The sequence below is a fragment of the Prionailurus viverrinus genome, chromosome B2, assembly GCF_022837055.1.
Source record: "Prionailurus viverrinus isolate Anna chromosome B2, UM_Priviv_1.0, whole genome shotgun sequence".
NCBI lineage: Eukaryota > Metazoa > Chordata > Mammalia > Carnivora > Felidae > Prionailurus > Prionailurus viverrinus.
In genome coordinates, this window is record NC_062565.1 from 47,247,075 (window position 1) to 47,271,854 (window position 24,780).

General features: G+C 40.1%; 1 protein-coding gene across 7 annotated transcripts in view; it reads left to right on the forward strand.

Annotated features, from left to right (window-relative positions):
- The first annotated feature begins 14,702 nt into the window (after nucleotides 1-14,702).
- The window catches only part of CB2H6orf141 (chromosome B2 C6orf141 homolog), a 368,368-nt gene continuing 358,290 nt past the window's right edge, over nucleotides 14,703-24,780 (forward strand). For 2 of the 7 annotated variants that reach the window (XM_047858869.1, XM_047858870.1), the window contains exons 1-2: nucleotides 14,703-15,651; nucleotides 16,027-16,088. In XM_047858869.1, the coding sequence (XP_047714825.1) occupies nucleotides 14,751-15,350 (600 nt within the window). In that variant the 5' untranslated portion in view covers nucleotides 14,703-14,750 and the 3' untranslated portion in view covers nucleotides 15,351-15,651; nucleotides 16,027-16,088. The other 5 variants (XM_047858871.1, XM_047858867.1, XM_047858865.1 and 2 more) reach the window with 5 other exon arrangements.

Sequence of the window (24,780 nt, forward strand, 5' to 3'; positions counted from 1 at the left end):
GAACGGCAAGAAGAGAGAGACTCAAGAAGTAGGAAGGGACTGGGTCCTTAATGCTGACTTAAGAAACTTCAGTATGACATACAAAGTGTTGAAGAGTTTTAAGCAGACTATTCATCTGTTTGTAAATCAATCGGGAGGGTATTGCAATAGTCTAGGCAAGAGGTGATCCAAGTTTAGTTTGGCTTTGAATGCAGGTAATGATGTTGGTGAGAAGCGAACCATTACCACAGGTATTTAGGAGGAAAAGGTGTCAGGATTTCATGGCCACAGGATATACTGAGACAGACAAGTCAAGAATGCCTCCTTGGTGTCTACGGTGTCTATGGTAGGTGTCTATGTTGTGAAACCCGTGGCTGGTGGTGTTTTTCACTGAGGGAAGAAATACTGAAACAGCACCAGATATGAAGCAACTGGGAGCAGAAGGGATTGTTTGTTCAGTTTGGGGATGTTGAGTTTTAAAACCTACTAAGTGATAGGTTCAAGTTGTGTCTCAGGGAAATTGTAACAGAGGTTTAAATTTACGAGTGGTAGAAACATAGATGGTAACCGAAGCCATGTATTTGGCTGAGCATGCCTAGGAAGGGGCCTTGAGGACATCAACAATTTAAGGTTGAGTGAAGGGGAAGGTTCTGGAATGGGAAAGAGAGTAGCAAAGGCAGGAGGAAAGCCAGGAGGTGACTGTCACCAAACAGAAAGGAGAAAAATATCAAAACAGGGATGGTCAATGGTGTCAAATTATGCTGAGAGGACAAGAATATGTAAGGAATGAAAAGTTTACATTGCCCTATCAAATATTTTAAATACATGTACAAAAAAGAAGCCAGAAACAAGAAGACATGCGGTATGATTCTGTTTGTATCAAGTTCAAAACCAGGCAAAATAAATCTATAGCCTTAGAAATTAGGAAGCAGTTACCCTTCAGGATGGCAGCAAGAAGAGGATGGAAGTGGCTTCTATTTCTGGTAATGTGCTGATTCTTGACCCAGGTAGGTCATGAAAGTATGTTCACTCTGGGAAGCTCACTGAGCTCTAGAATTATAATTTATGCACTCTTCTGTATGTATGTTACACTGCCATCTGAAACACCTACTAACAGAAAACAGACCTGCAATTCGGGGGGCAGGGGGACACATATTCCCTTCACCCAAGAATTCCACTTCTAAAAATATCTTACTGGGGGACCGGGGTGGCTCAGTTGGTTAAAAGTCCAACTTCGGCTCAGGTCATGATCTCACGGTTCATGAGTTTGAGCCCCGTATCTGGCTCTCTACTGTCAGCACAGAGCTGGCTTCGGATTTTCTGTCCTTCTCTCTCTCTTTCCCTCCCTTGCTCACTCCCTCTCCCTCTCCCTCTCCCTCTCTCTCTTTCTCAAAAATGAGTCCACATTAAAAAAATCATAATAATGTATCTTACTGGTATAACAGCAAGTCTACAAAGATTTAATAAAAGGATTTCATTATACATTGTTCATTAAGATTAAAAAGTAAACTAAATATTTTAAGTAACTCACTGATTAAATACAGGGCAGCCATTCAGTGAAACTCTACAGAACACCAGAAAACTGCTTGATATGGAAAAGATGTACATGATAACACCAAATGCAAAGCAATGCAAAGCAATCACAGAAAAGTCTGTATCATCTATTTAAAATTCAACTGTGAAGAGACGAAATCATAGGAAAATAGTTCTGAAAGCAGCATAAAGGCTTTTACTGGGAAAAGAGGAGTCTGGTGAATGGTAGCAAGTACTTCATGGTGTGCCCATGGTTACACATGGTGAAAGGAGTCAATATGGGTAACATGCTCAGCTCTCCTGAGACAGGTACTTGTCCTGTTTTGCAAGGGTCTGTGTAGTTTTGCAAGAATGAATATTCACCCTGCCTAAGAACAACTAGGGGAAAATACAGAAGGACGATTGAGAATTTAATCTGCTCAAATTTTCGGAACAACATAAGGAAGTACAATTTGGGGTGACACTTATACATCCTCTAAAGCAGAATCTTATTTAATATTACAAATTTTGATTCTCTTCGTTTTGCATTTTTAATCACTAGTTTTTGTTGGGTGATTTGACTTTTGAGAAAGAATATGAAGTAACTATGAATTAAATGTCCTTAAGTTGTCTGTGACAAAACCTGAAGTTTTGTATCTGTTCTCTACCCTCAGTACACACTAGGGACAGGGAGAAAAATAAAACTGAACGTACGATGGAAGAATGTAGCACCAACTGTAGAAATGATTTCTTCCTTTCAGGCTGGCATGTTTGCATTAAAATTATTTCAGTGGGGACACTGTTCTCTTAGTGCAGCTAGAATTAACAGCATAGTTCCATTTTCCCAAGTTTGTAATAGCCCATGTTTCTCAATCTCTCTTAGAAACCTTTGCTCCAACTATAAAACCCAATCACTGGCGGTGCCTGGGTGACTCAGTTGGTTAAGCATCTGATTCTTTGTTTAGGCTCAGGTCATGATCTTACCGTTCGTGAGTTCGCATCCCACATGGGGTTCTGCACTGACAGCGTGGAGACTGCTTGGGATTCTCTCTCCCTCTCCCTCTCTCTCTCTCTCTCTCTGCCCCTCCCCGCTCTCTCTCTCTCAAAATAAATAAAAAACTTAAAAAAAAAAAACAATCACTTATACCCTCTTGCTTTTCTCATTGTGGCTCTTACTACACCGAAAAATGAAAGTAAAGAGGGAAAGTAACCACTCTCAGTCTCTCCTCTTTTCTTCACCCCCTCTTACTTCAGCAGTGCTGGAATCATGTATGTTATCAGACTTGTTTCTATTTTGTTCACTTCTCAAGAGAATTTTTTTTTCTTAAGTGCATTTTTTTTCACTTCCTCTTTAAAAAAAAAATTTTTTTTAATTTATTTTGAGAGAAAGAGAGAGAGAGAGAGCACAAGCAGAGGAGGGGCAGAGAGAGGGGGACAGAGAGAGAATCCCAAGCAGGCTCCGTGCTGCCAGCACAGAGCCCGATACAGGGGCTGCATCCCAGGAACCGTGAGATAGGACTTGAGCCAAGATCAAGAGTTGGACACGTAACCAACTAAGCCACCCAGGTGCCCCTTTCCACTTCTCTTATTCCTGCCCTTGTGATATTAAAAAATTATAAAGAGAGAATAATGTCTCAGTATTCCTCTTTCTAGTTTACGTTAAGCTTTCTCTTTCACTAACATCTACATTTTTCCAAGGCAAAATATGTTCTAGGTTTTATTTATTTATTTATTTATTTTAATTTTTTTTTTTAACGTTTATTTATTTTTGAGAAAGAGAGAGACAGAGCGTGAATGGGGGAGGGTCAGAGAGAGAGGGAGACACAGAATCTGAAACAGGCTCCAGGCTCTGAGCAGTCAGCACAGAGCCCGTCGCGGGGCTCGAACCCACATACCACGAGATCGTGACCTGAGCCAAAGTCAGACGCTTAACCGACTGAGCCACCCAGGCGCCCCTGTTCTAGGTTTTAAAAAGCATTGCTTATAGTATAAGACTATCAGATGTTTGGTTAGTACCATGAAGTTATTTCAGTGAACACTAGATGTCAGGTTTTAGTTCCAGATTATTGCACAAAGAGCCAACACTTGAATTGTTGCTAGTTGTTTCATTAGAATTTTTGCTGCATTTTGCTCCATTTGCTTTCAGCAGTTTCTTGGGGCTAGAAAAGTTTATTATAGGGCTTATGTGGAAAATAAATACATAAGAATAGCAATACAAATTCTGAAAATATAAGGTAAAATGAGAGATTAACCCCACCATTATAAAACATACTATGAAGATTATATAATTTATAGTATAGTAATGGTAAGTGATTATGCAGAATAATGAGATAGAAAAAAAAAGTTCCAGAAATAACAAGTACCTAGGAAAGTTTAAAATAATGTCAAAAATTACATTTCAAATCACTGAAGTAAAGATGAAATTTTAAATAAATGGCAATTCATTTAAGGAGACAACTGGATAGCAATTTGAATAAAAGTAAAATACAACTGGATTCATACCTCACACCTTATACCAAAATAAACTCCAAACTGATCTGAAATAAATAAATAAACTTTTAAAAAGGAAAGTGCTCTTTCCAGAGTAGAGTGCTCTTTCAAAACTGTAAATATGGCCATATCCTAAGCCATTTTCAATGGTGGGGCTCTTGTATGGCTCAGTCAGTTCAGTGTCCAACTCTGGTCATCATCTTGTGGTTTGTGGGATCGAACCCCGAGTTGGGTTCCATGCTGACAGTACAGAGACTGCTTGGGATTCTCTCTCTCCCTCTCTCTCTCTGCCCCTCCCCTGCTCGCAGGCAGACACTCCTACTCTCTCTCTCTCTCTCTCTCTCTCTCTCTCTCTCTGTCTCTTCCTCTCTCTCAAAATAAATAAACAAACATTAAAGTAAATAAATAAAATTTAAAAAAAGAAAAGAAAACATGGTTTAGTTTCTTTATGACCTGGACATGAGAAAAACCTTCCAAAACTCAGAAACTCCAAAATCAGAGGTAATAAAAGAAAAATAAATTAAGTTTGATAAATAGTCAAAATAGAAATGCCAAACTAGGAGAAACTATTTAAAATTTACACTATACATGCAGGAGAATGAGAAAAGTAGTATATGTCAACATAGATCTCTACTTATTTTGCAAACAGAAACACAGGAAAAATAATCAGAAACTAACTTTTCTTAAATGACCTAAAAACAATGGAGACAGGGATGAGGATAAGACTTTTTTGAATATATCCCATTTGCGTACTTTTGCCTTTTAAACAATGTAGCAACCTGGGATTTAAAAAAAAAAAAATCTAGCTCAGAAAGAAAGAGATCAAATATGATAAAATGTTGTCAGTGAATCCAGGTGAAGGGTATGGCAGCTGTTTATTATACTATTCTTTCAACTATTTTTGTTATAGTATCAAAGCTACTGGTAATAAGTGGCAGATTTATAGGCAGCTCAAACTGCACAAACGGGAAACACAAGTCACCACAAATTTAAATATAATATTTTCATACAGAGTATTACATTGACAGTCTTCTCATTGGTAATTCCATGACTACTAATTATAATTTCAAATTTGCCATGTTTTACTCTACTCAAAATCCTTAAACCCAGGGATAGGTGACAATTTAGGTCAGCAGTAGATGATGGGATCCTGAGAGGCAAAATATGTGGAAGTAATGTGATAGAAAAAACTGGTTCATTCAACAATGGTGTCAGGCACTGTTCTAGGTATTGGGGAGATAGCAGTGATAGTTACATTGCGGTGAACAAAATAAAGGAAAATCCAACCTGCATTCATTCTAGAGGACATGGCATTTACTATGTGGTAGTCACTATTCTAGGGACTTTGCATGCTAACTCAATCCCAACAACTCTATGGGATTGGTGCTAATCTTACCCCACTTTTCAGGTAGGTAAAGGAAGGCAAAGAAAGGGTAAGTATGCTGCCTAAAGTCCCTCTGCTACACACAGCAGCGGTAGGAACTAAATCCAGGGTGTTAACTCCAGCATTCAAACTCTTTGATTCTGCACTTTATCACATTAGAAAGGAAGGAATTTACTTGCATAAAAGACAACAAACAAACAAAGGAGGAGAAAGGGCACAGAAAAGGTAAAAGAGCCACAAAGCAAGGTCAGAGGAAAGGATGCTATCAGGAGTATTAAACTGAAGGAGGATGAAATTCCATACCTTTCTTAATGAATTCATGGCATTGAAAATAAAAACGTAAGATTGTCCTTAATATAAGAGCTGAGGAAAAGCAGGGAGTGGAGGGAGGTGTTGGGATTACCAATGACCAACTCAACCTACTACATATACCATTTTGCCCAAGCCAATCCTTGCCCTTGAGAGGTGAATTATGAAGTATGTTTAAGAAAAAGAGAGATTATTACTAACAGTTTCTTTGAGTTCATGAACATTCCAGGTCAACTTGTTTGCAAACTTGCTTAAGCAAGAGACTCAGTGTTTTCTACCCACTTATTGCTTTGTTGATATAACGTAGCACCATTATAACAGTTATATAAATGGGGAATGCAGGCTTTCTGGATGCACAATATTGAGGATTTCCACAGCTGTTATATCCCTAACCAGATAGCACATACATGACTTACACATAATGGGAAGAAAAATTGCCTTGCCCCCTTAAAAGTTTTTATTATAACCTAATCAAGATTAGGTGTTAAGATCATAACCTTTACTAATCAAAGTGATTATTTTATTTGAAATAATTCATAAACATTAATTCACCCCTGTTGAGTCAAAGATTAAATTATCTCTGGAGTAACACCACGTGTTGCTGCTGAACAGGTCAAATTTGTTTATGCTCAAGATGGATATAAGGTAAAGAACATGAGTTCTTTATTATCATCATCAGATGCTGACTCAACCACTAATGATTCAATTTCCTGTTTAATAAGTTGTTTACTCATACTCAATGAGAGGGCTCAGTCTTATATCTTGATCTCTGACAGGACAGAATGATGATGAATATACTTTAAAACTGTGGATGATGCAGGCAGCTGACAGTGAATTGCAATATTTATATCTCTTCTAAGCAGCTACTACTCAGAGCTACATGAGTCAGCCCCTGCAGATAACTGGCAAACCTAGCATGCTTTGTCTTTTAACTTCAAATCTCAAAGTACCTGGCCAATAGCATTTAGGGGTCACCAGCTCTCTATGGAGTGAAAAAGGAACATGCATAAATATTTCATTTAAGTATATATATACAATATAAAATTAAAATATATATATTTATATATACACACACACACACATATATATATATGTGTATATATACATATATATATATATATGTATATATACACACACATATATATAGCGAGTTAGTCTCTAAGCTACAAATTAGGTAAACTTAAGGCTCTTTTTTCTTCTCCCAGGAACACAAATATTGGTCACTCAAAATTTAAGACAAAGATTTCTTTTAAAAATTTGCCTCAGACCACTGGGCTAAGCTGTTTGATATCCACAGAATTGCCACCTTCCCACTCTTCCTCTTTCCCCCCACTAATTCATCACTACCAACATTTGCTCCTCTATCCCAGGACGATGAGCCTGGTTCTCATTTCCTACCTCTAGCCCTTGACTTTTGCATCTTTCTCTGAGGACCTCATTAAAAACTTTGCTTTAGGTACCCAGTACTAAAGAACAAAACTGAACTTTAAAAAACTAATTTAAGAATATTTTGCAGGCCTAGGGGCGCCTGGGTGGCTTGGTCGGTTAAGCGTCCAACTTCGGCTCAGGTCATGATCTCACGCTCCGTGAGTTCGAGCCCCGCGTCAGGCTCTGTGCTGACAGCTCAGAGCCTGGAGCCTGTTTCAGATTCTGTGTCTCCCTCTCTCTCTGCCCCTCCCCTGTTCATGCTCTGTCTCTCTCTGCCTCAAAAATAAATAAACGTTAAAAAAAAATAAAAAAAAAAAGAATATTTTGCAGGCCTAAACATGAGATCTGAAACGATAAAATCCTAGAAGAGAACACAGGCAATAATTTCTCTGACATTGGTCATAGCAACATTTTTCTAGATATGTCTCTTGAGGCAAGGGAATCAAAAGTAAAAATAAACTATTGGGACTATATCAAAATAAAAAGGCTTCTGCACAGCATAGGAAACAATCAACAAAACTAAAGGACAACCTGCTGAATGGGGGGAGGTATTTGCAAATGACATGTCCTGATAAAGGTTCAGTATCCAAAATATATAAAGAAATTATAGAACTCAGTACCAGAAAAAAACAAATAACCCAACTGCAAAATGGGAAGGAGACACGAACAGACATTTCTCCAAAGAAGACATGCAGATGGCCAAAAGGCACATGAAAAGATGCTCAATATCAATCATCATCAGGGAAATTCAAATCAAAACCACAATCAGATATCACCTCATACCTGTCTGAATGGCTAAAATCAACAACACAAGAGGTAACAGGTGTTGGCAAGGATGTGGAGAAAAAGGAACCCTCATGCACTGTTGGTGGGAATGCAAACTGGTGCAGCCACTGTGAAAGACAGTATAGAGATTCCTCAAAAAATTAAAAATAGAATTAACATATGATTCAGTAATTCCACTACTGGGTATTTACCCAAAGAATATGAAAACACTAATTTAAAAATATACATGCACCCCTGTGTTTATTGTCACATTATTTATAATAGCCACGCTACGGAAGCAGCTCAAGTGTCCATCCATAGATGAATGGATGAAGAAGATGTTGTATGTATAGATGGTGGAATATCACTCAGCCATAAAAAGAATGAAATCTCATTTGCAACAACATGGATGGATCTAGAGAGTATAATGCATAGTGAAATAAGTCAGGGAAAGACAAATACCATATGATTTCACTCATATGCAGAATTTAAGAAACACAACAAACAAAGAAAAAAAAAGATAAACCAAAAAACAGACTCTTAACTATAGAGAACAAACTGATGGTTACCAGAGGGGGGGGAGGGGACACTGGAAATAGGTGATGAGGATTAAAGAGTTCACTTATCTTGATGTGCACTGAGTAATGTGCAGCATTGTTGAATCACTATATTGTACACCTGAAGCTAATACAACATTGTATGTTAACTATGCTGGAATTAAATTTTTAAAAATATATTTTTCAGGCTTCATAATTTTCAAAATGTTATCAGAGGAATCCTTTCATTTGATCTCTACAACAGCCGTGGGAAACAAGTGAGACAGACATTATTCATATCTTCAGATGAGAACATAGGATTGGAGACACTGGGAGACTCGACAAAGATAACATGACCCACCAAAGTCTGCTGACTCAGTCCAGTGGTGATGTCTGCATAGTCTAAGTTCTCTGGGTCATGAGAATCTCAGTTTTCAAACAAAATATGATAGAAGTCTCTTTTAAAAGGCTGATAGTTTTCAAGATCCAGGCTGGATTTTACTTAATTAGAATAACCAACCTCACATTGTTCTCAAACCTGTGCTTTGTGTTCATTTAAGCAGCATGTTTGTTCCTTCTTTTTTAATTCACTCAACTGTGTACAGTGATAGGTAGGATTATGAAGCTCTTTTATGCCATGCATAAGAGTCTGACTTTATTTTTGTAGCTTGGGGAATTGGAGAGGAAGAGTCAGAAAGGAAAAAAAACGTGGATTCTGCAAAACTTGGTTTAATATTAGATATGTGAGGCAGGGTTAGCTTCTGAGCGAAAAGGAAGATAACAGAATTGCCAGTCTTACTGATCTTTGAAACAAGGAACACAGAAAAAGTGGGCAGATTTAAGAGAATACATGAGGAGTCTAATTTTAGGTACTTTGGAATCATGGAACATTCAGAAGATGAGTCCAATAGAAAACTGAAGAGAAATATATTTCACCAGATTACACTGTGGTAAGAAACCCCACATTTGCAGTTTTTTTTTAACAACAAAAGTTTGTTTCTTACTGAGAATATGTATTAGCTGCAGCTCTGTCCTATTTGTTGTCTTCATTCTCTGACGATGGTGGAGACAGCAGCCCTCATCTGGGGCATGCCTAGAGCCAACCTTACAGTGACTCTTCAAGTTTTTGCTCAGACGCATCTGATGTCACAGGAGTTTACATCCTATAAGCTGAAAAAAGTCACATGGCCAAAGCCAACATCAGTGGGGTAGGGAAGTATACCCCCATAGAGGAAGCACTGCAAGTCATAAGGTAAACAAGCCAGGAAATAACAATCCTCTTTCAGGAAGAGGAAGTAAATAATTTGAGACAATAATTCACTCTACCACAAGTTTGGAAGTGGGTCATGGTCTATAAAAAAGATATAAGTTTGAGAATCATTAGCAGCCAGGCTGCAGTTGAAGCCATGAGAATAAAGTCACAGAGAGTATTTTAGACTTGTGAGAAGAAAACTGCCAAGAATAAAACTATTCTCTACATATGCCTCCGTATATACCATTGCACCATTGCTCATAATGTTCCCTTATCCAGAGCGCCCTATTTGTCACTCTCATATCCAAATTTTGTTCATAATAGTATGGTACACATTAGTGCAATTTTTTTACCCCTTCTTTTTAAAAAATGTTTACTTATTTATATTTGAGAGAGAGAAAGGGAGGGAGTGTGGGGCAGAGAGAGAGAGAGAGAGAGAGAGAGAGAGAGAGAGAGAGAGAATCTGAAGCAGACTCCACACCATCAGCACAGAGCCTGACGCAGGGCTCAAACTCACAGACCTATGAGATCGTGACCTGAGCCAAAGTCAGACACTTAACCAACTGAGCCACCCAGGCACTCTTTTACCTCTTCTTAAGAACACACTGACGTCTCTATTGGAGTGTTACCTCTCCCAACTGCGCAGTTTGGGTAGGTGGTAAGACCAGCTGTTTGCTTTTCCATTGTAGAAGGTGAGGTGGTGCCCAAAGGCTTCTTTGATTATATCCTTCCTTTTACTGTCCTGTATTGTCAAGGGGTAAGTACTTTGCATAAACTCACCTAGTTGGCTACTTTTGAGTGAGATTTTGACTCCTGAGTGAATGCCACAAGGCCAAGTGACAGAGCTGTACATTCAACCCAGTAATGGAAACTGTTCCTACAGTACCAACTTCCTATCCCTCCACAACAGCTTGGATCCCTACCCATTTTAAAGTCTGGTATTCCCGCTTTCCCAACAAATCTGTGAGCTCTTCTTAACAACAGTATCCCTTGCTGGCAAGGATGTGGAAAAACGGGAACCCTCTTGCACTATTGGTGGGAATGCAAACTGGTGCAGCCACTCTGGAAATAGTGTAGAGGTTCCTCAAAAAATTAAAAATAGAACTACCCTATGACCCAGCAATAGCACTGCTAGGAATTTACCCAAAGGATACAGGGGTGCTGATGCATAGTGGCACATGTACCCCAATGTTTATAGCCGCACTTCCAACAATAACCAAATTATGGAAAGAGCCTAAATGTCCATCAACTGATGAATGGATAAAGAAATTGTGGTTTATATACACAATGGAGTGCTACGTGGCAATGAGAAAGAATGAAATATGGCCCTTTGCAGCAACCTGGATGGAACTGGAGAGTGTTATGCTAAGTGAAATAAGTCATACAGAGAAAGACAGATACCATATGTTTTCACTCTTATATGGATCCTGAGAAACTTAACAGAAAACCATGGGGGAGGGAAAGGAAAAAAAAAAAAAAGGTTAGAGAGGGAGGGAGCCAAAACATAAAAGACTCTTAAAAACTGAGAACAAACTAAGGGTTGATGGGGGTGGTAGGGAGGAGAGGGTGGGTGTGTGTATTGAGGAGGGCACCTGTTGGGATGAGTACTAGGTGTTGTATGGAAACCAGTTTGACAATAAATTTCATATAAAAAAAACACAACGGTATCCTTACAATAATGCCTATTTTCCTTAAATCATTTGAAGTAGATATACTAGTCAATTTATATTACCTTAACAAAATACCATAGACTGAGTGGCTTAACTATAGAAATGTATTTTCTCACAGTCCTGGAGGCTGAAAGTCCAAGACTGGAGTGCCAGCACCGTCAGGTTCTGGCCAGAGCTCTCTTCCTGACTTGCTGATGGCCACTGTCTTGCTGTGTCCTCACAGGGAAGGTGGGGAGGTGGGCAGATCTTTCTTCTTAAGTCCTATTAGACCCCACCCTTATGACTTCACTTAACCTTAATTACATCCTAAAGACCCTATTTCTTGAGACAGACACATTAGGGGTTAAGCCTGCAAGTGGAGGGTAAACCTCCTAACAGCAGAAGTAGTACAATAACTGAGAGTGATACTATATCATTAGTATTGAAAATAACTTCTGAATCTAACAGGCAAAATGAGAGGGGCTGGTGCCTGGGAGATTGGGTTAGTAATGGCAGGCTTCTTTTGACCTTACCACGGTATAGAGTATGCCACCACTTTTCAGACCCCAGGGTATAAATTGTTTTACTACCCCTCCATGGCTGTATATTTGCAAGTGTTGTAGGCACTTCAGAGAGGAAGTAAATGGGTTCACTTTAGCACCCCTTATCAGTCTTTTAGGCACTATGAGATATTAAAACAGAGCAGACACCACTACTCTGGAGGCACACTACCTATTTCTCTGATTTATATTCTTTTTAGACTTTATCTCCTTGAAGTTTAATTTATTCTGCATTTCCTGTGAATATTCTTTTATGCATTAATACATATTTCTTGACATCTAGAAATTCAGGTGCCACATGTTGGGTGAATCTGCCTCAGTTCTCAGCAATTAAGTTTTCTCCCTTTCACATTCCCATTCTAATCCCTCACCCAATCTCCAAAGGCAAAAAATAAAATAAAATAAAATAAAAAGTCATAAAACTTGTGGTTTCCATTACACTTCCCTCAGAATACCGACACCGGGACACCTGGCTGGCTCAATCTATTGAACTTCTGACTCTTGATTTTGGCTCAGGTTATGATCTCAAGGACGTGAGATGGAGCCCTACCTACATCCTACATCAACGGGGCGGGGAGGAATCTGAACTGGCAGTGCAGAGCCTGCTTGGGATACTCTCCCTCTCCCTCTCTCTCTCTGTCCCCCCCACCCCAAGTTCTTGCTCTCTCTCTCTCTCTCTCTCTCTTTCAAAACAAATAAAAATAAACTACAAAGAAAAAGAAAAAAAGAATACAGACACTTTCATTGAAATTCTCTCAATTTCCTGCAGGGAAGGGAAATTCAGTGTTATTGCCACTTGAAAGCAGCAAAAAAGGCCTAGAGCTTATCTATATCAATTTTTGGTAATGTTTCTCCTAATGCTGTCCATGGACTACTAGCATCAGATTTACTGGTGGGCTTGCTCAAAATCCATATTCTGAGTGCTATCCAACTCTATAAGAACAGAATTGCTGAGAGTAGGGTAAGACATTAATCATCATGAGATTTTCATGTACATTAAAGTTAAGGTATTATATCCTACTTTTGGACATAGGGTTTGAAGAATGAAAGCTTCAAGAGGACAAGCAATTTGGCTTGTTCCCCCAGATGTCCCCATCACCTAGAATATTGGCTGACATTTCCCACACACTCAGTAATTAGTGGTTAAGTAAATGAACAGAAAAGAACATGAAGTTGGAGGTTTAAAACAGGAGTAACTGGAAATAGGAGGAAGCATTAAAACATGCTAGAATCCTGGCTCCACTGTTTATTGGTGCTTGACCTTGGACAAAAATTTAACCTTGTTCTTCAAAGTTCTCAAGGAGACTAGAGTTATAGTACTACTTGCTTAGTCTATCGTGAAGAATAAATGAATTTAAATATATAGAGTGCTTAGAACAATTCTTGTCTAAAACATTTAAAAACTTTGTCATTTAGCAGTAACCAGTCCAAGGTCAGGCATCTTTTCAGCCAGATCTGACCCAGGTTTTCTCACTCCTCCAACACTCATATACATATGAACGACTTCATAAACAGCAGAAGGTCCTCTCTTTCCAAAATATCTCTTTAAGCACACCACTTGGTCCTTCAGATATGGGTAGAAATTTCCACCATCCCAGTCATTTTTACTTAAGTAGACAGGAAAACAGCGAACACTTTCTAATAAAACAAGCACCTGTTACTAAGGATGGACTGGCAATCACAAACTGACCTCCCCTTTCTCCATGAGCTAGTTTCCCCCATTAACCCTAGTCAAGGATGAGGGTGTCAGCAGGTGGCCAATGAGAAGATTCCAAAAGTCTACCCAGAAATACACACTTTTTTTTTTTCCTTCAGAACTTCAGACACATACTGTTTTTTAACCGCTGGGGTAAAAGAGAAAGGGAGTGGAGGAGTGAAGGTATAGATTTAAAAAATGATGAGGAGAGCCTGGGTGGCTTGGTTGGCTAAACCTCAGGCTCTTGATTTCAGCTCAGGTCATGATCTCACGGTTTGTGAGTTCGAGCCTGTATCCTGCTCTGCACAGACAATGCAGATTCCCTGTCTTGCTCTCTCTACTCCTCCCCATTTATACTCTCTCTCTCTCTCAAAACAAATAAACTTAAAAAAAAAGACACCTTGATTTTTGTTCTACAAAAATAAAAAATACAAAAATGACGCAAACACCAAATTTTAAATCCTGAAGACGTTCATTTAGTGATGTTTTTGTTTTGTTTTTGTTCCATGCAAAGCACTAACCCCCTTCGCAGGATAAGCATCGATTATAGCCAAAATGAAGATAGAAGCGACCATTGTCCTGCAGATCCTGGCATCCCAAAAGAACAACCTCACCAGAAGCGGCGTTCTCAAAGGCTTCAACTTTTCTAGCCTGATCCCTAGATCCACATTCAATAATGTTGGCAGCATGATGGGGATGGATTTGGAGTGGACACGAAACCGTTTTCACAGCATTTGGTTAACTCAGATAATTAAAGCAAAACCAAAACAACCTTCCCTATTCCTTCACCTGGAGGCGTGTCGTTGGAAAGAAGAGGGCACCCCGTCGCGGGCACTTCAGGGGGGGCGCTGTGCGAGGGTGTCTTTTGCGCCTCTGCCCTGTAGAAAAGCAGAAGGTGGGAACCAGAATACAACTGGGATGTAAGAAGGGGTAGAGAAGTACGAAAAAAGCAGCACGGCTAGGGCCGAGGGTAAGAAGAAGAAAGAGAAGCGCCTGCGGGGAGGTCAAGCTAGGCGGCCCCAGGTGGACGCGCCGAGCGGCAGGAGGCGGGGTCTGCACCCAGCTGGCCGTGGGCGGGGGCGGGGCGAGGCGAGGCGGGCGGCCCTGGGACCACACCCAGCGCCCGCGCGGCCCGCGCTTTCCCCAGCTCAGCGGGAGTTTGCCGCGTGAACCGCTGAAAGGGCCGACGGATGAATGAGCCTCCCATCGGGCTGGGGGGCCCCGGGGCTCCGGGGCCCCGCGGGCCTGAGAATCTCGCGGATGCTCCCCGCAGCCTGGGGCGCGCCGGGTCCTTTCCGCGAGACGTGGGGCGCGGGGCTCCCCTGGCTCCTGGCTCCCGGAATCCCGCGGCGACTGCGGGGGCGAGCGGAAGCCGGGGCGGCGCTCCCGAGAACCGCCCGGTGGCGGAGAACCTGGACTGTGAGCCCTGGGTCAGAGAGAAAGTGCTCTTTCTTCTGCACCCAGAAAGATGGTTGGGGACTCCAGGGGACCCTGCGCGGGAAGAAGCGGCCGGTGAGGAGGACTTCTTCCAGGCGGCCGGAGACGACCGGGAACCCAACTGCCCTTCCCTCTTTGCGGGAAAAAAGGGAATTTCTGGCAGCCGTGTAGACGCTCCGTTCGGAGCCCCGCCGCAGGACCCCGCAGCCCCGCCCAAGTCCGTGCTCGTGCGGATCGTGGACTATCAGGTAACAGAGGAAGTCCTGTGGACCGCCTGGACGCAGGGCTGCATGACCAGGCGCACGGAGGAGCACTCCATGACCGCGATCACGTTTCGCACCAACAGGGAATGAAGCCGGCTGTGGGGCTCCAGGCCCCCCGAGAACCCCGGGCTCTCTCCCCTTGGGGGGAGGCACCCCGCGTCCACGCTACGGAGAGGTCACTTCGCGGTCCCCGAGGACTTGATTGCCCGAGGATATGAAACAGGAAAGGAGAGCCTGAGGAATGTTGCGAGCAGGTGGTTGAGCAATAATCCTTAAAAGAAAAATTCTCTCCTGGGAACGCCAGCCGGTAGTTATCCAACGGGAGGACTTTTTAAAAGACTGAGGCAGCGCTTCTGGGAGGCGGATGTCACTCCATACAGAATGAAGAACAGTGAGCAACATAATACCTCCTTTGTGTATTAAATACTGTGACGGGCTGGGGACCTAAGTCATTGAGAAGAGGGGCAGGAAAGGTATTTTCAGATTGGTAAAATGTGAGCCTTTTGAAATAAGAAAATGCTTTTGTTAAGTCTCATTTTGCAATACATCTCAATTGATCTCTTTGCTGCCTCCGTGATCTAATAACTAAAATCAGAAGTGCAGTTTGAGGTCTGCTCTCTAAAGGGGATGGGAGTAGATGAGGAGAGCGGCTTCTTTTAAAGCTGAAAAAGAAAGTAAAAAGAAATGGGAAAATTAAAGTAGCAAGTAAACAAAATATTTTGTTTTTACTTCTGATGTGCACATTTTTCTTTTTTATTTCATCAAGTGTTAGGGAAAAAAAACAAAACTAGGAAAAGAAGAGGGAGAACAGAAGACCCAGCTTTGAAGGTGAGATGCCATTTAAATGGGCTTTATACTCCAAAGTATTTAGTCTAGTAAAAATACTTTTTATCTGGTTGTTATTTATTTTAAAGTTTTAAATACGGTAGATAAATCGGATCTCAAGATAGATAATGTATAGTTTGCTTTACATGATTTGTGTATCTTACTCATGTCCTTAGCTCCTTATTAATAACATTTGTATGCAAGACTGGATTGAAAATACGTCTCTCTTGATGTGTTGGAAAAGAAAGAAATTTTTTCTGGTGCTATTGAAATAACTCATTTTATTTGTTCCTCTTTTTTTATTAAATACTGTTGTCATGAACTCTTTAGTAGTGTGGCCTGGTGAGATCAGTGAGAAGCAAAGATGTACTGCTGGACTTCAGCTGTGCTGAAGGAGTCTTTGGTTACTTCAAGAATAAACAAAACAAATGGGACTCCTGGCTTTTGAGGAGTCAACTGTTGAACAGTGCCCCCTACCTCATTCCTCCCTCTTTGCCCTTTATTTTCAATTTAGAGCTTGAAATGTCCTCAGATATCATCTGATCCTCTTGCCTCCTGGCAGACAAGATAGGTAAGATACATCCCTGTTTTACAGATGACCTAACCTAGGTATAGAGACCACGTGGCTTGGGTAGGTCACACAGCTAGTAATTGCGTACGCTTACTAAGTAGGTAAGAATACAATCTCCCTTCTAAAGGTTTGAGAATGGCCTTCAGAGGGACTTACTTGTAGGGAGTCAAAACATGACAGAGCATCCTGGGTTTTCTGACTCATGTTTATGGAAGGTGCTAGAATCACTTTGATGCCCCAGAGTCCTACAAGGTCTTTTGGCTGGAGGATCACCACTGGCAGTTGTTAGGACCATGAGACCCACACTGGAGAGAAGAATTCAGCACCTGACCTCATCTCGGTTCAAAGCTGCTTGGTAGATAGAAAGGGTAATATAAGCCCTGTAAAGTGAATTATCCTTTACTCCAACAAACTTGTCTGGCCCCTATGTGAGGTTAAATTTCTTTGGTAGACAGTTTTCAGGACTGAAAATTAATTTAATGAATTTGGTTGTGAGTCATTATATGCCCCAGATGACTGAACATTGAATTTATAGTCAGCAAGGAAAGCCTCCTCAACATTGACCAAAATGTCATTTTGTTGCCTTCTGTATGGAGGCAAACTCTGAAGTTCAGCTTTTGGGTTCAAAACTGTCCCATTTCTTACTGTGACTTTGGACAAGTGCTTAATCTCTATGTGCCTCTGTGTCCTTATTTATTAAGTACGAATAATAAATAGCATCAACCTCATAATAAAGTGTTTTTTCCTGGGATTAAGTTAAATGAAGAAACCTTAGAATAATGCTTGGTACAGTAAAAATGCTGAGTTAGCTGTTATTATTAGTGTTGTGATTGTTTAGTTCACTTTCATCCCAAGCATTCTTTTATTTAATAAGAAAAACAGCTGAAGGCATACAACACCAGGAATCCTGTGATCCAAACCAGTGATTTTTATTGACTCTTAGGCATTCCTGAAAGAAAAAACTTATCTCTGGTTTTTGCTTAAACTTATCTCAGGTACAACCTTAAATTTCTTAGAAATGACCTCCACATCTTGATTCAAAGGCCTAAGGTGCATCATGCTTGACAGAGTCTTTGAAGAGGTTTCAAGTGTGCTTAGTTCCCCTTGGTAGGAGTTTTGAATGCTTTCTTTAGGTGTCAGGTTAGTTTCCCCTTAGAGTTTTAAATCTGATGCCCTATTGTCCCAGAGAAGCAGAATAGATACCCATTTTCATCTTACCTCCTTTCTGACACAAATGTATTTATTCAAGTCAGCTTAACTCTTTTAGTCCAAGTATGTTTAGGTTAATTTATCTCAAGTAAAAATTATTTTTATTTTTTTTAGAAACAGAGGCAGAGTGTGAGCAGGGGAGGGGCAGTGAGTGAGGGAGACAGACGGGAAGCAGGCTCCAGGCTCTGAGCTATCATCACAGATCCCAGTGCGGAACTTGAACTTGTGAACTGTGAGATCATGACCTGAGCCGAAGTCAGCCGCTTAACCAACTGAGCCACCCAGCTACCCCTAAAATAAAGGTTATTTTTAAAGCACTTGCCAGCCTTCTTGTTGACTGCCTACAATGCGCTTACAGATTTCCTGATTAAACCGAGGTCTCCCTGATACGAAGTAGTAAGTTGAAGCACTGTTGAATTAGCTGCACAGGTTTTCAATATCCAAACAGAACCCTTTTGAGTGAGGAGACTGAGGAGTCTTTTCCCATTCACAGTGTCCTGGGAGTGAATCCAAAGTGAAATTTGAGCATTCTCAATACTAAGAAATCTCTGCGAATGGCTGGGTGTTGGCTGTTTGGTCTTACCACCACCTTGCTGGAAAATATGATCATCTATAATTGTCTCAGGTGGATGAATCATAGCAAGGACTTCCAGAAGCCCCGTGGCCACTCAAGTGACCATAAGGCAAATATCACATAAGTTCCATCAGGCAAGTGTTGGCCTGTCTTAAAACCTTTGTCCCCATTAGGCAAGTGTTGTCCTCTCTTAAAACCTTTGTCTACATCCTTCACCAACTTTGAGATGCATTACATTTGACTTGCTGTTCTTATTCTTGTTGCTTATCACCAATACTTTATGTGCCTTTTTGCTTATAAAAAGGAGAAAAGACAAATCTTCCTGTTAAAAGAAGTTATATTCATTGCAGAAAAGTTTGAGGAAATAGCTTGCAAGGAAAAAGAAAACTGGAGTAAAAGGAAACAAAAATTCACCCATGACCCCAAATCTGTTCATATCTGATACATTTCCAGTCTTATTTACTTTATTTTTTATGTGTATATCCATACCTATAGACCTATACTTTTCTTGGCATAGGCAATTATAAAATCTGAGTATTTTCAATTACATAAACTAAGACATAGTGATACTATTCGGGGTGAACCAGAAGCATGGGCATCTCTAAGAATATTTTTTTTTAGACTTGGAGAATCTCGGGCCCCAGTATAGATATTTAATCACAATTTGTATTCCCACAAGACCACTGGGTGGCTCACATTAAAGTTTGAGAAGTACTGATGTATATGCTGTATGTAGTTCTGTGTCCTACTTTGTCACAAAAACCAAAACGTTTTCATTTTCTCTATTCCCCATTAACAATTGTTAACAATGCCATGGAGATAACACTTTGTAGAATTACAGAGGCATTTAGAGATTGCAAAAGAGTGAGGTATATATTGATTCGTGAATTGGCAAGGAGATCTCTAAAAATCTGTGGTTTTTTTTAAAGAGTCATTAGTCTAGAGGTTTTCATAATGAAACATTGATTATTAGAGTTCAGAAATGCGGTTCTTTTATTACCTAAGAATGTGAGACAGTACTTAAAAAACCCCTTAAGGGAGGAAGGGCAGGAAGTCATTAAGGAAAACACAATTTCAACACTTCTACAGGCTGAGTCAGGTCTCCTGTTAATGAATTGCAAGGGGTTGGGGAGGAAGGTGGAGCCTGAATTTGAATCCACAAATCAGTGATTCAGATAAGAAAACAAAGGCCTTGACTCTTGAACACCCTGATTTGTTTAGAACTCTAGTGGGTACTTTGCTCTTTAATTAAGGAGGGCAAATCTTAGTAACTTCTCCAGATGAAGATAAGAGCTGACACAGTACTGTTTACTTTGGAAAGAGTAAGAAGTTATAATCCGTTCTTAGGCACTGTTCTGCCAATAGTGACCAACAAAACGTTAGACTTGCTTGCTTTGAGGCTTGGAATTAACTTTAAATTCAAACTCAGATTTCAAAGTGTTAAGATAGAATGAATACTTTTGGGGAGACTGCAGCCTTTGCAAAACTGGACAGGCAGAGGTTCTTTATTTAGAGTTCGGTGTAGGAAAGGAATTAGCCCGCCTCACTTGGCACTGGGCAGGGAAGCAAAGGCAGGCAGGGCAGTGGGAATGCTTTACAGTAACCACGATGACCTTAATGTTACCCCCAGCTTGACTAAACCAGACAGCTTGCTTTCTGAGTGTAAGCTTTTGACCTCCCTTTCCTTGGAGCATTTTCTTTAGAAAACTTGAAATTGTCAATTCTTTCTTTGCCTCTTTGGCATGTAAAATCTCAACTTCGTGTCTGTTTTTACATCTGGGGAACATCTTTCTCAAGGATCTGGGAGCCATCTCTTGGAAATGTAATAAAAAAAAAGATAGGGCTCCTAACTTCCAGTGTCTGGGAGAAGGTAAGAGCCTACCTTAATAAGTATCAATTAGCAAACAAGAGGGCCTAACTGAATTGACCACCCTCCTCTCAGTGCCCCCCCAGTACTTTTCCACTAACCTACCCCAGTGCTTAAAAACTCTCTCACCTTTTATTTCAAAGGAGTTGAGTTTAATTCAGTTCATCTTCTCTCTCCTATTGCAATAAATTCTTAAAGTTATTTATAAGTGTTAAATAAATTCTTCCTTGCCTGTTCCATTCTGTCTGGTACAATTTTTCTTTGACAGTAGTGAAAAAAGGAAGGCTTCATATATGCTCTGACTGGAAACTATTAACATAGAGAAGCTGGAGGTGGGCTATCTAAAAAAACTTCTTTGGGACGCCTGGATGGCTCAGTTGGCCACTGACCCTCGATATCTGCTCAGGTTGTGATTCACAGTTGTGAGAACGAGCTCTGAGTCTGGCCCCCACTCTGAGCCTGGAGCCCCTTGGAATTTTTTCTCTTCTCTCTCTACTCCTCCCCTGCTTATTCTCTCTCTCTTTCAAAATAAATAAGTAAACATTAAAAAATTATTTTTAGAGAGACTTCTTGTATGTTTGGCTTGGGGCTTTCTCTGGTGTATCCTGCGCTAGAAGGGTACCAAAAAAAAAAAAAAAAAAAAGGGAAGCTGGCAGTCACTGACCAAGTTCTGATCTTTCTGGGCTGATTGCTGCTGAGGCTGTGGTTCCCAAGCTATTTGCTTTACAAATTGTGGTCATAGTTCTACAACCAGATAAATAATATCAACATCATAAGGTTTGTTTTTTTTCCCCCAGGAGTAAGTTAAAAATACTTGGAACAACAATAATGCTTAATATTAGCTATTATAATGATATCACTATTATCTGTGTTATTATTACCGTTTAGTTCACTTTTTATCCTAACCCAGGCTTCAGTCTTTTATAACAGAAGAGAACACATACAACACAAGAAATCATATCAAAACCAAACCAGTGGCTTTTACTAAGATGCTTTTCAGTCTTTTTTCATATATTATCATACATGGCCTGGTCATTGTCCACTTTTATATTCAGTCTCTCATTAATTTTAGGACAATCTTGAAGACAGAATTAGACACCAGAAGACCTAGTCACAGAATTCTGGAAGGTCCAGTCACAGAATTCTTTTTTGGAGATAATCACATTATATTTATTTCTTAGAAACATCCAGAGTACAGCATTGCAAGTAGTTTCTTTATGGGGGTGAAATATGCTTTGGCATAGTTCAGCCCTGACTGTTGGGACCCAAAATGCTGTATAATGGATTAGTGCCTCCTTACTGAGGTAAGGGCTGTGTAAAGTCTACCTGGGCATGTGGATTTCCCAGTGGTCACTGAGATTGCTGGGTGCATAAACCTGATCTTAAGCCTGGTTTGTTAGACAACCTGCCCGAGGCCCAAAACCCTGAATCTTAAAGCTGATTCTATACCCACTCTATTATCCTTAGGCACACGTCCAACTTCAAAAAAAAAAAAAAATATCTTACGACTTTGAAGTTGTTTCGAAAGTTTACTAGCTTTTTGGAAAAGTGGATATAATTGAATTCCCAAATTCAGCTTACTTGGGAGAAGGGTGGGGAGTATAATGGACACCAGATACTTTTTACGAAACCAAGACAGCTCTCAGCAAGGGCTTCTGTACACAATTTCTGTAAAGATTGGTTCTCTGACAGCTGGTCTCCGTGTCTCAGAGAAGCCATGAGAGTACCTGTGGACTTTCCAAGCCAGCCTCAGTATTAATGCAGATCCCTGAGGTTATATGGTTCAGGCTCTGCAGTCCTTCTTTTCTTTCTTTCTTTTTTTTTTTTTTTTAATTGTAGTATAATTAGCATACAGTATTACACTAGGTTATGCAGTCTTTCCATCCCAACATAACTGAGTGGGAAAATGTGCAAATGTATAAGTGAAATAATTCTATAATCAAAATGTTGGAATGGAAGGGGGCACCTGGATGGCTCAGTTGGTTAAACGTACAAATCTTGATATCAGCTCAGGTCATGATATCACAGTTTGTGAGTTTGAGCCCCACATTGGGCTCTGCTGACAGTGTGGAGCCTGGTGGGATCCTCTCTCTGCCCTCCCCTGCTCTCTCTCTCACTCTCAAAATAAATAAGTGAACTTAAAAACATGTTTGAGTGGAAGAAAGGAGATTGTGTGACGTGTAATTAATGACATGCTAAGGACTTGGCCTGAGGAGCAAAACAAAAGCTGTGTGTCATCTTTAGAGCTGTTAAAACAGGGATAAACCTGAACTAAAAGTCTATCTGCTTTTTATCATCACCAAGTGTTTAGTGATAGAATACCCCTCTCTAAAAAAATTCTATTGTTGATCTAACTTCTAAAAAATTCCTGATTACTGCTTGAATTTGAATAATACAAGTGTAAGCTTGAAATGAACACATTAAAAGTTTTCTTTTTTTTGTGAGGAAGATCATTTAAAGAACTCTTCAGTGTTGTCCCCCTAATATCTCTCTCACACATGCATGTGGAATCAACTACATGTATTCATTTTGAGAGTAAATTCCTAAGGGTTCTGAATACTTTCAACTCACTAGGAGTGCACGTTTTGTCTCCAACTCTTATATATTCCTGCATCTCAAGATTCAGTATAAACATTGACAGAGCAATTATAGTGATTAAGAAAATGAACGTGAGTTACTTCAGTTCTGACACTTCATGTGATATTATGTGTAAAATTTAAAATAAGAAAACAGTAAAATATAATAGTTTTTGTTTGATAACTGCAAATTTAGTTCATACACAAACTATTTTACTGGACTCGGATAATGTATTTAACATTAAATTTATTTTTTATTCATTATTTTAAAACTAAAGAAGGAATCAAGAAAATAAAACATTGCATGAGTGGTGTTATTTAGTAGTTCTGTTTCTTTTGCAGATACTTCAATTTTATTAAAGTTTACTTATTAGTTACTTGACAATTATTTACACAAAATATTAGACTAACCAAAGGATCAAAGTTCTTTGTTTTACTTTATGACTATTGCTGAACATTCTTTTCTCATGCTGTTTTTTTTTAACTTTTTTATTTGTTTATTTTTTTAATATGAAATTTATTGTCAAATTGGTTTCCATACAATACCCAGTGCTCATCCCAACAAGGTGCCCTCCTCAATGCCCATCACCCACTTTCCCCTCCCTCCCACCCCTCATCAACCCTCAGTTTATTTTCAGGTTTTTTTTTTTAATTTTTTAATGTTTATTTCTGAGACAGAGAGAGACAGAACATGAGTGGGGAAGGGGCAGAGAGAGAGGGAGACACAGAATCTGAAGCAGGCTCCAGGCTCCTAGCTGTCAGCACAGAGCCCAACGCAGAGCTTGAACCCACAAACTGTGAGATCATGACCTGACCCGAAGTCAGTCACGCAACCGACTGAGCCACCCAGGCGCCCCAGTTTATTCTCAGTTTTTAAGAGTCTCTTATGGTTTGCCTCCTTCCTTCTGGGTAACTTTTTTTTTTTCCCCTTCCCCTCCCCCATGGTCTTCTGTTAAGTTTCTCAGGATCCACATATGAGTAAAAACATATGGTGTCTTTCTCTGTATGACTTATTTCACTTAGCATAACACTCTCCAGTTCCATCCTCGTTGCTACAAAAGGCCATATTTCATTCTTTCTCACTGCCAAGTAGTATTCCATTGTATACATAAACCACAACTTCTTCATCCATCTATCAGTTGATGGACATTTAGGCTCTTTCCATAATTTGGCTATTGTTGAAAGTGCTGCTGTAAACATTGGGGTACAAGTGCCCCTATGCATCAGCACTCCTATATCCCTTGGTTCAATTCCCTGCGGTGCTATTGCTGGGTCATAGGGTAGGTGTATTTTTAATTTTTTGAGGAACCTCCACACTGTTTCAAGAGTGGCTGCACCAGTTTGCATTCCCACCAACAGTGCAAGAGGGTTCCCATTTCTCCACATCCTCTCCAGCATCTATAGTCTCCTGATTTGTTCATTTTGGCCACTCTGACTGGCATGAGGTGATATCTCAGGGTAATTTTGATTTGTATTTCCCTGATGAGGAGTGACGGTGAGCATCTTTTCATGTGCCTGTTGGCCATCTGGAGGTCTTCTTTAGAGAAAAGTCTATTCATGTCTTCTGCCCATTTCTTCACTGGATTATTTGTTTTTCAGATGTGGAGTTTGGTGAGTTCTTTATAGATTTTGGATACTAGCCCTTTGTCTGATTTGTCATTTGCAGATATCTTTTCCCATCCCGTTGGTTGCCTTTTAGTTTTGTTGATTGTTTCCTTTGCAGTGCAGAAGCTTTTTATCTTGATGAGGTCCTAATAGTTTGTTTTTGCTTTTAATTCCCTTGCCTTTGGAGAAGTGTCAAGTAAGAAATTTCTGCAGCTGAGGTCAGAGAGGTTTTCTCCTGCTTTCTCCTCTAGGGTTTTGATGGTTTCCTGTCTCACATTCAGGTCCTTTATCCA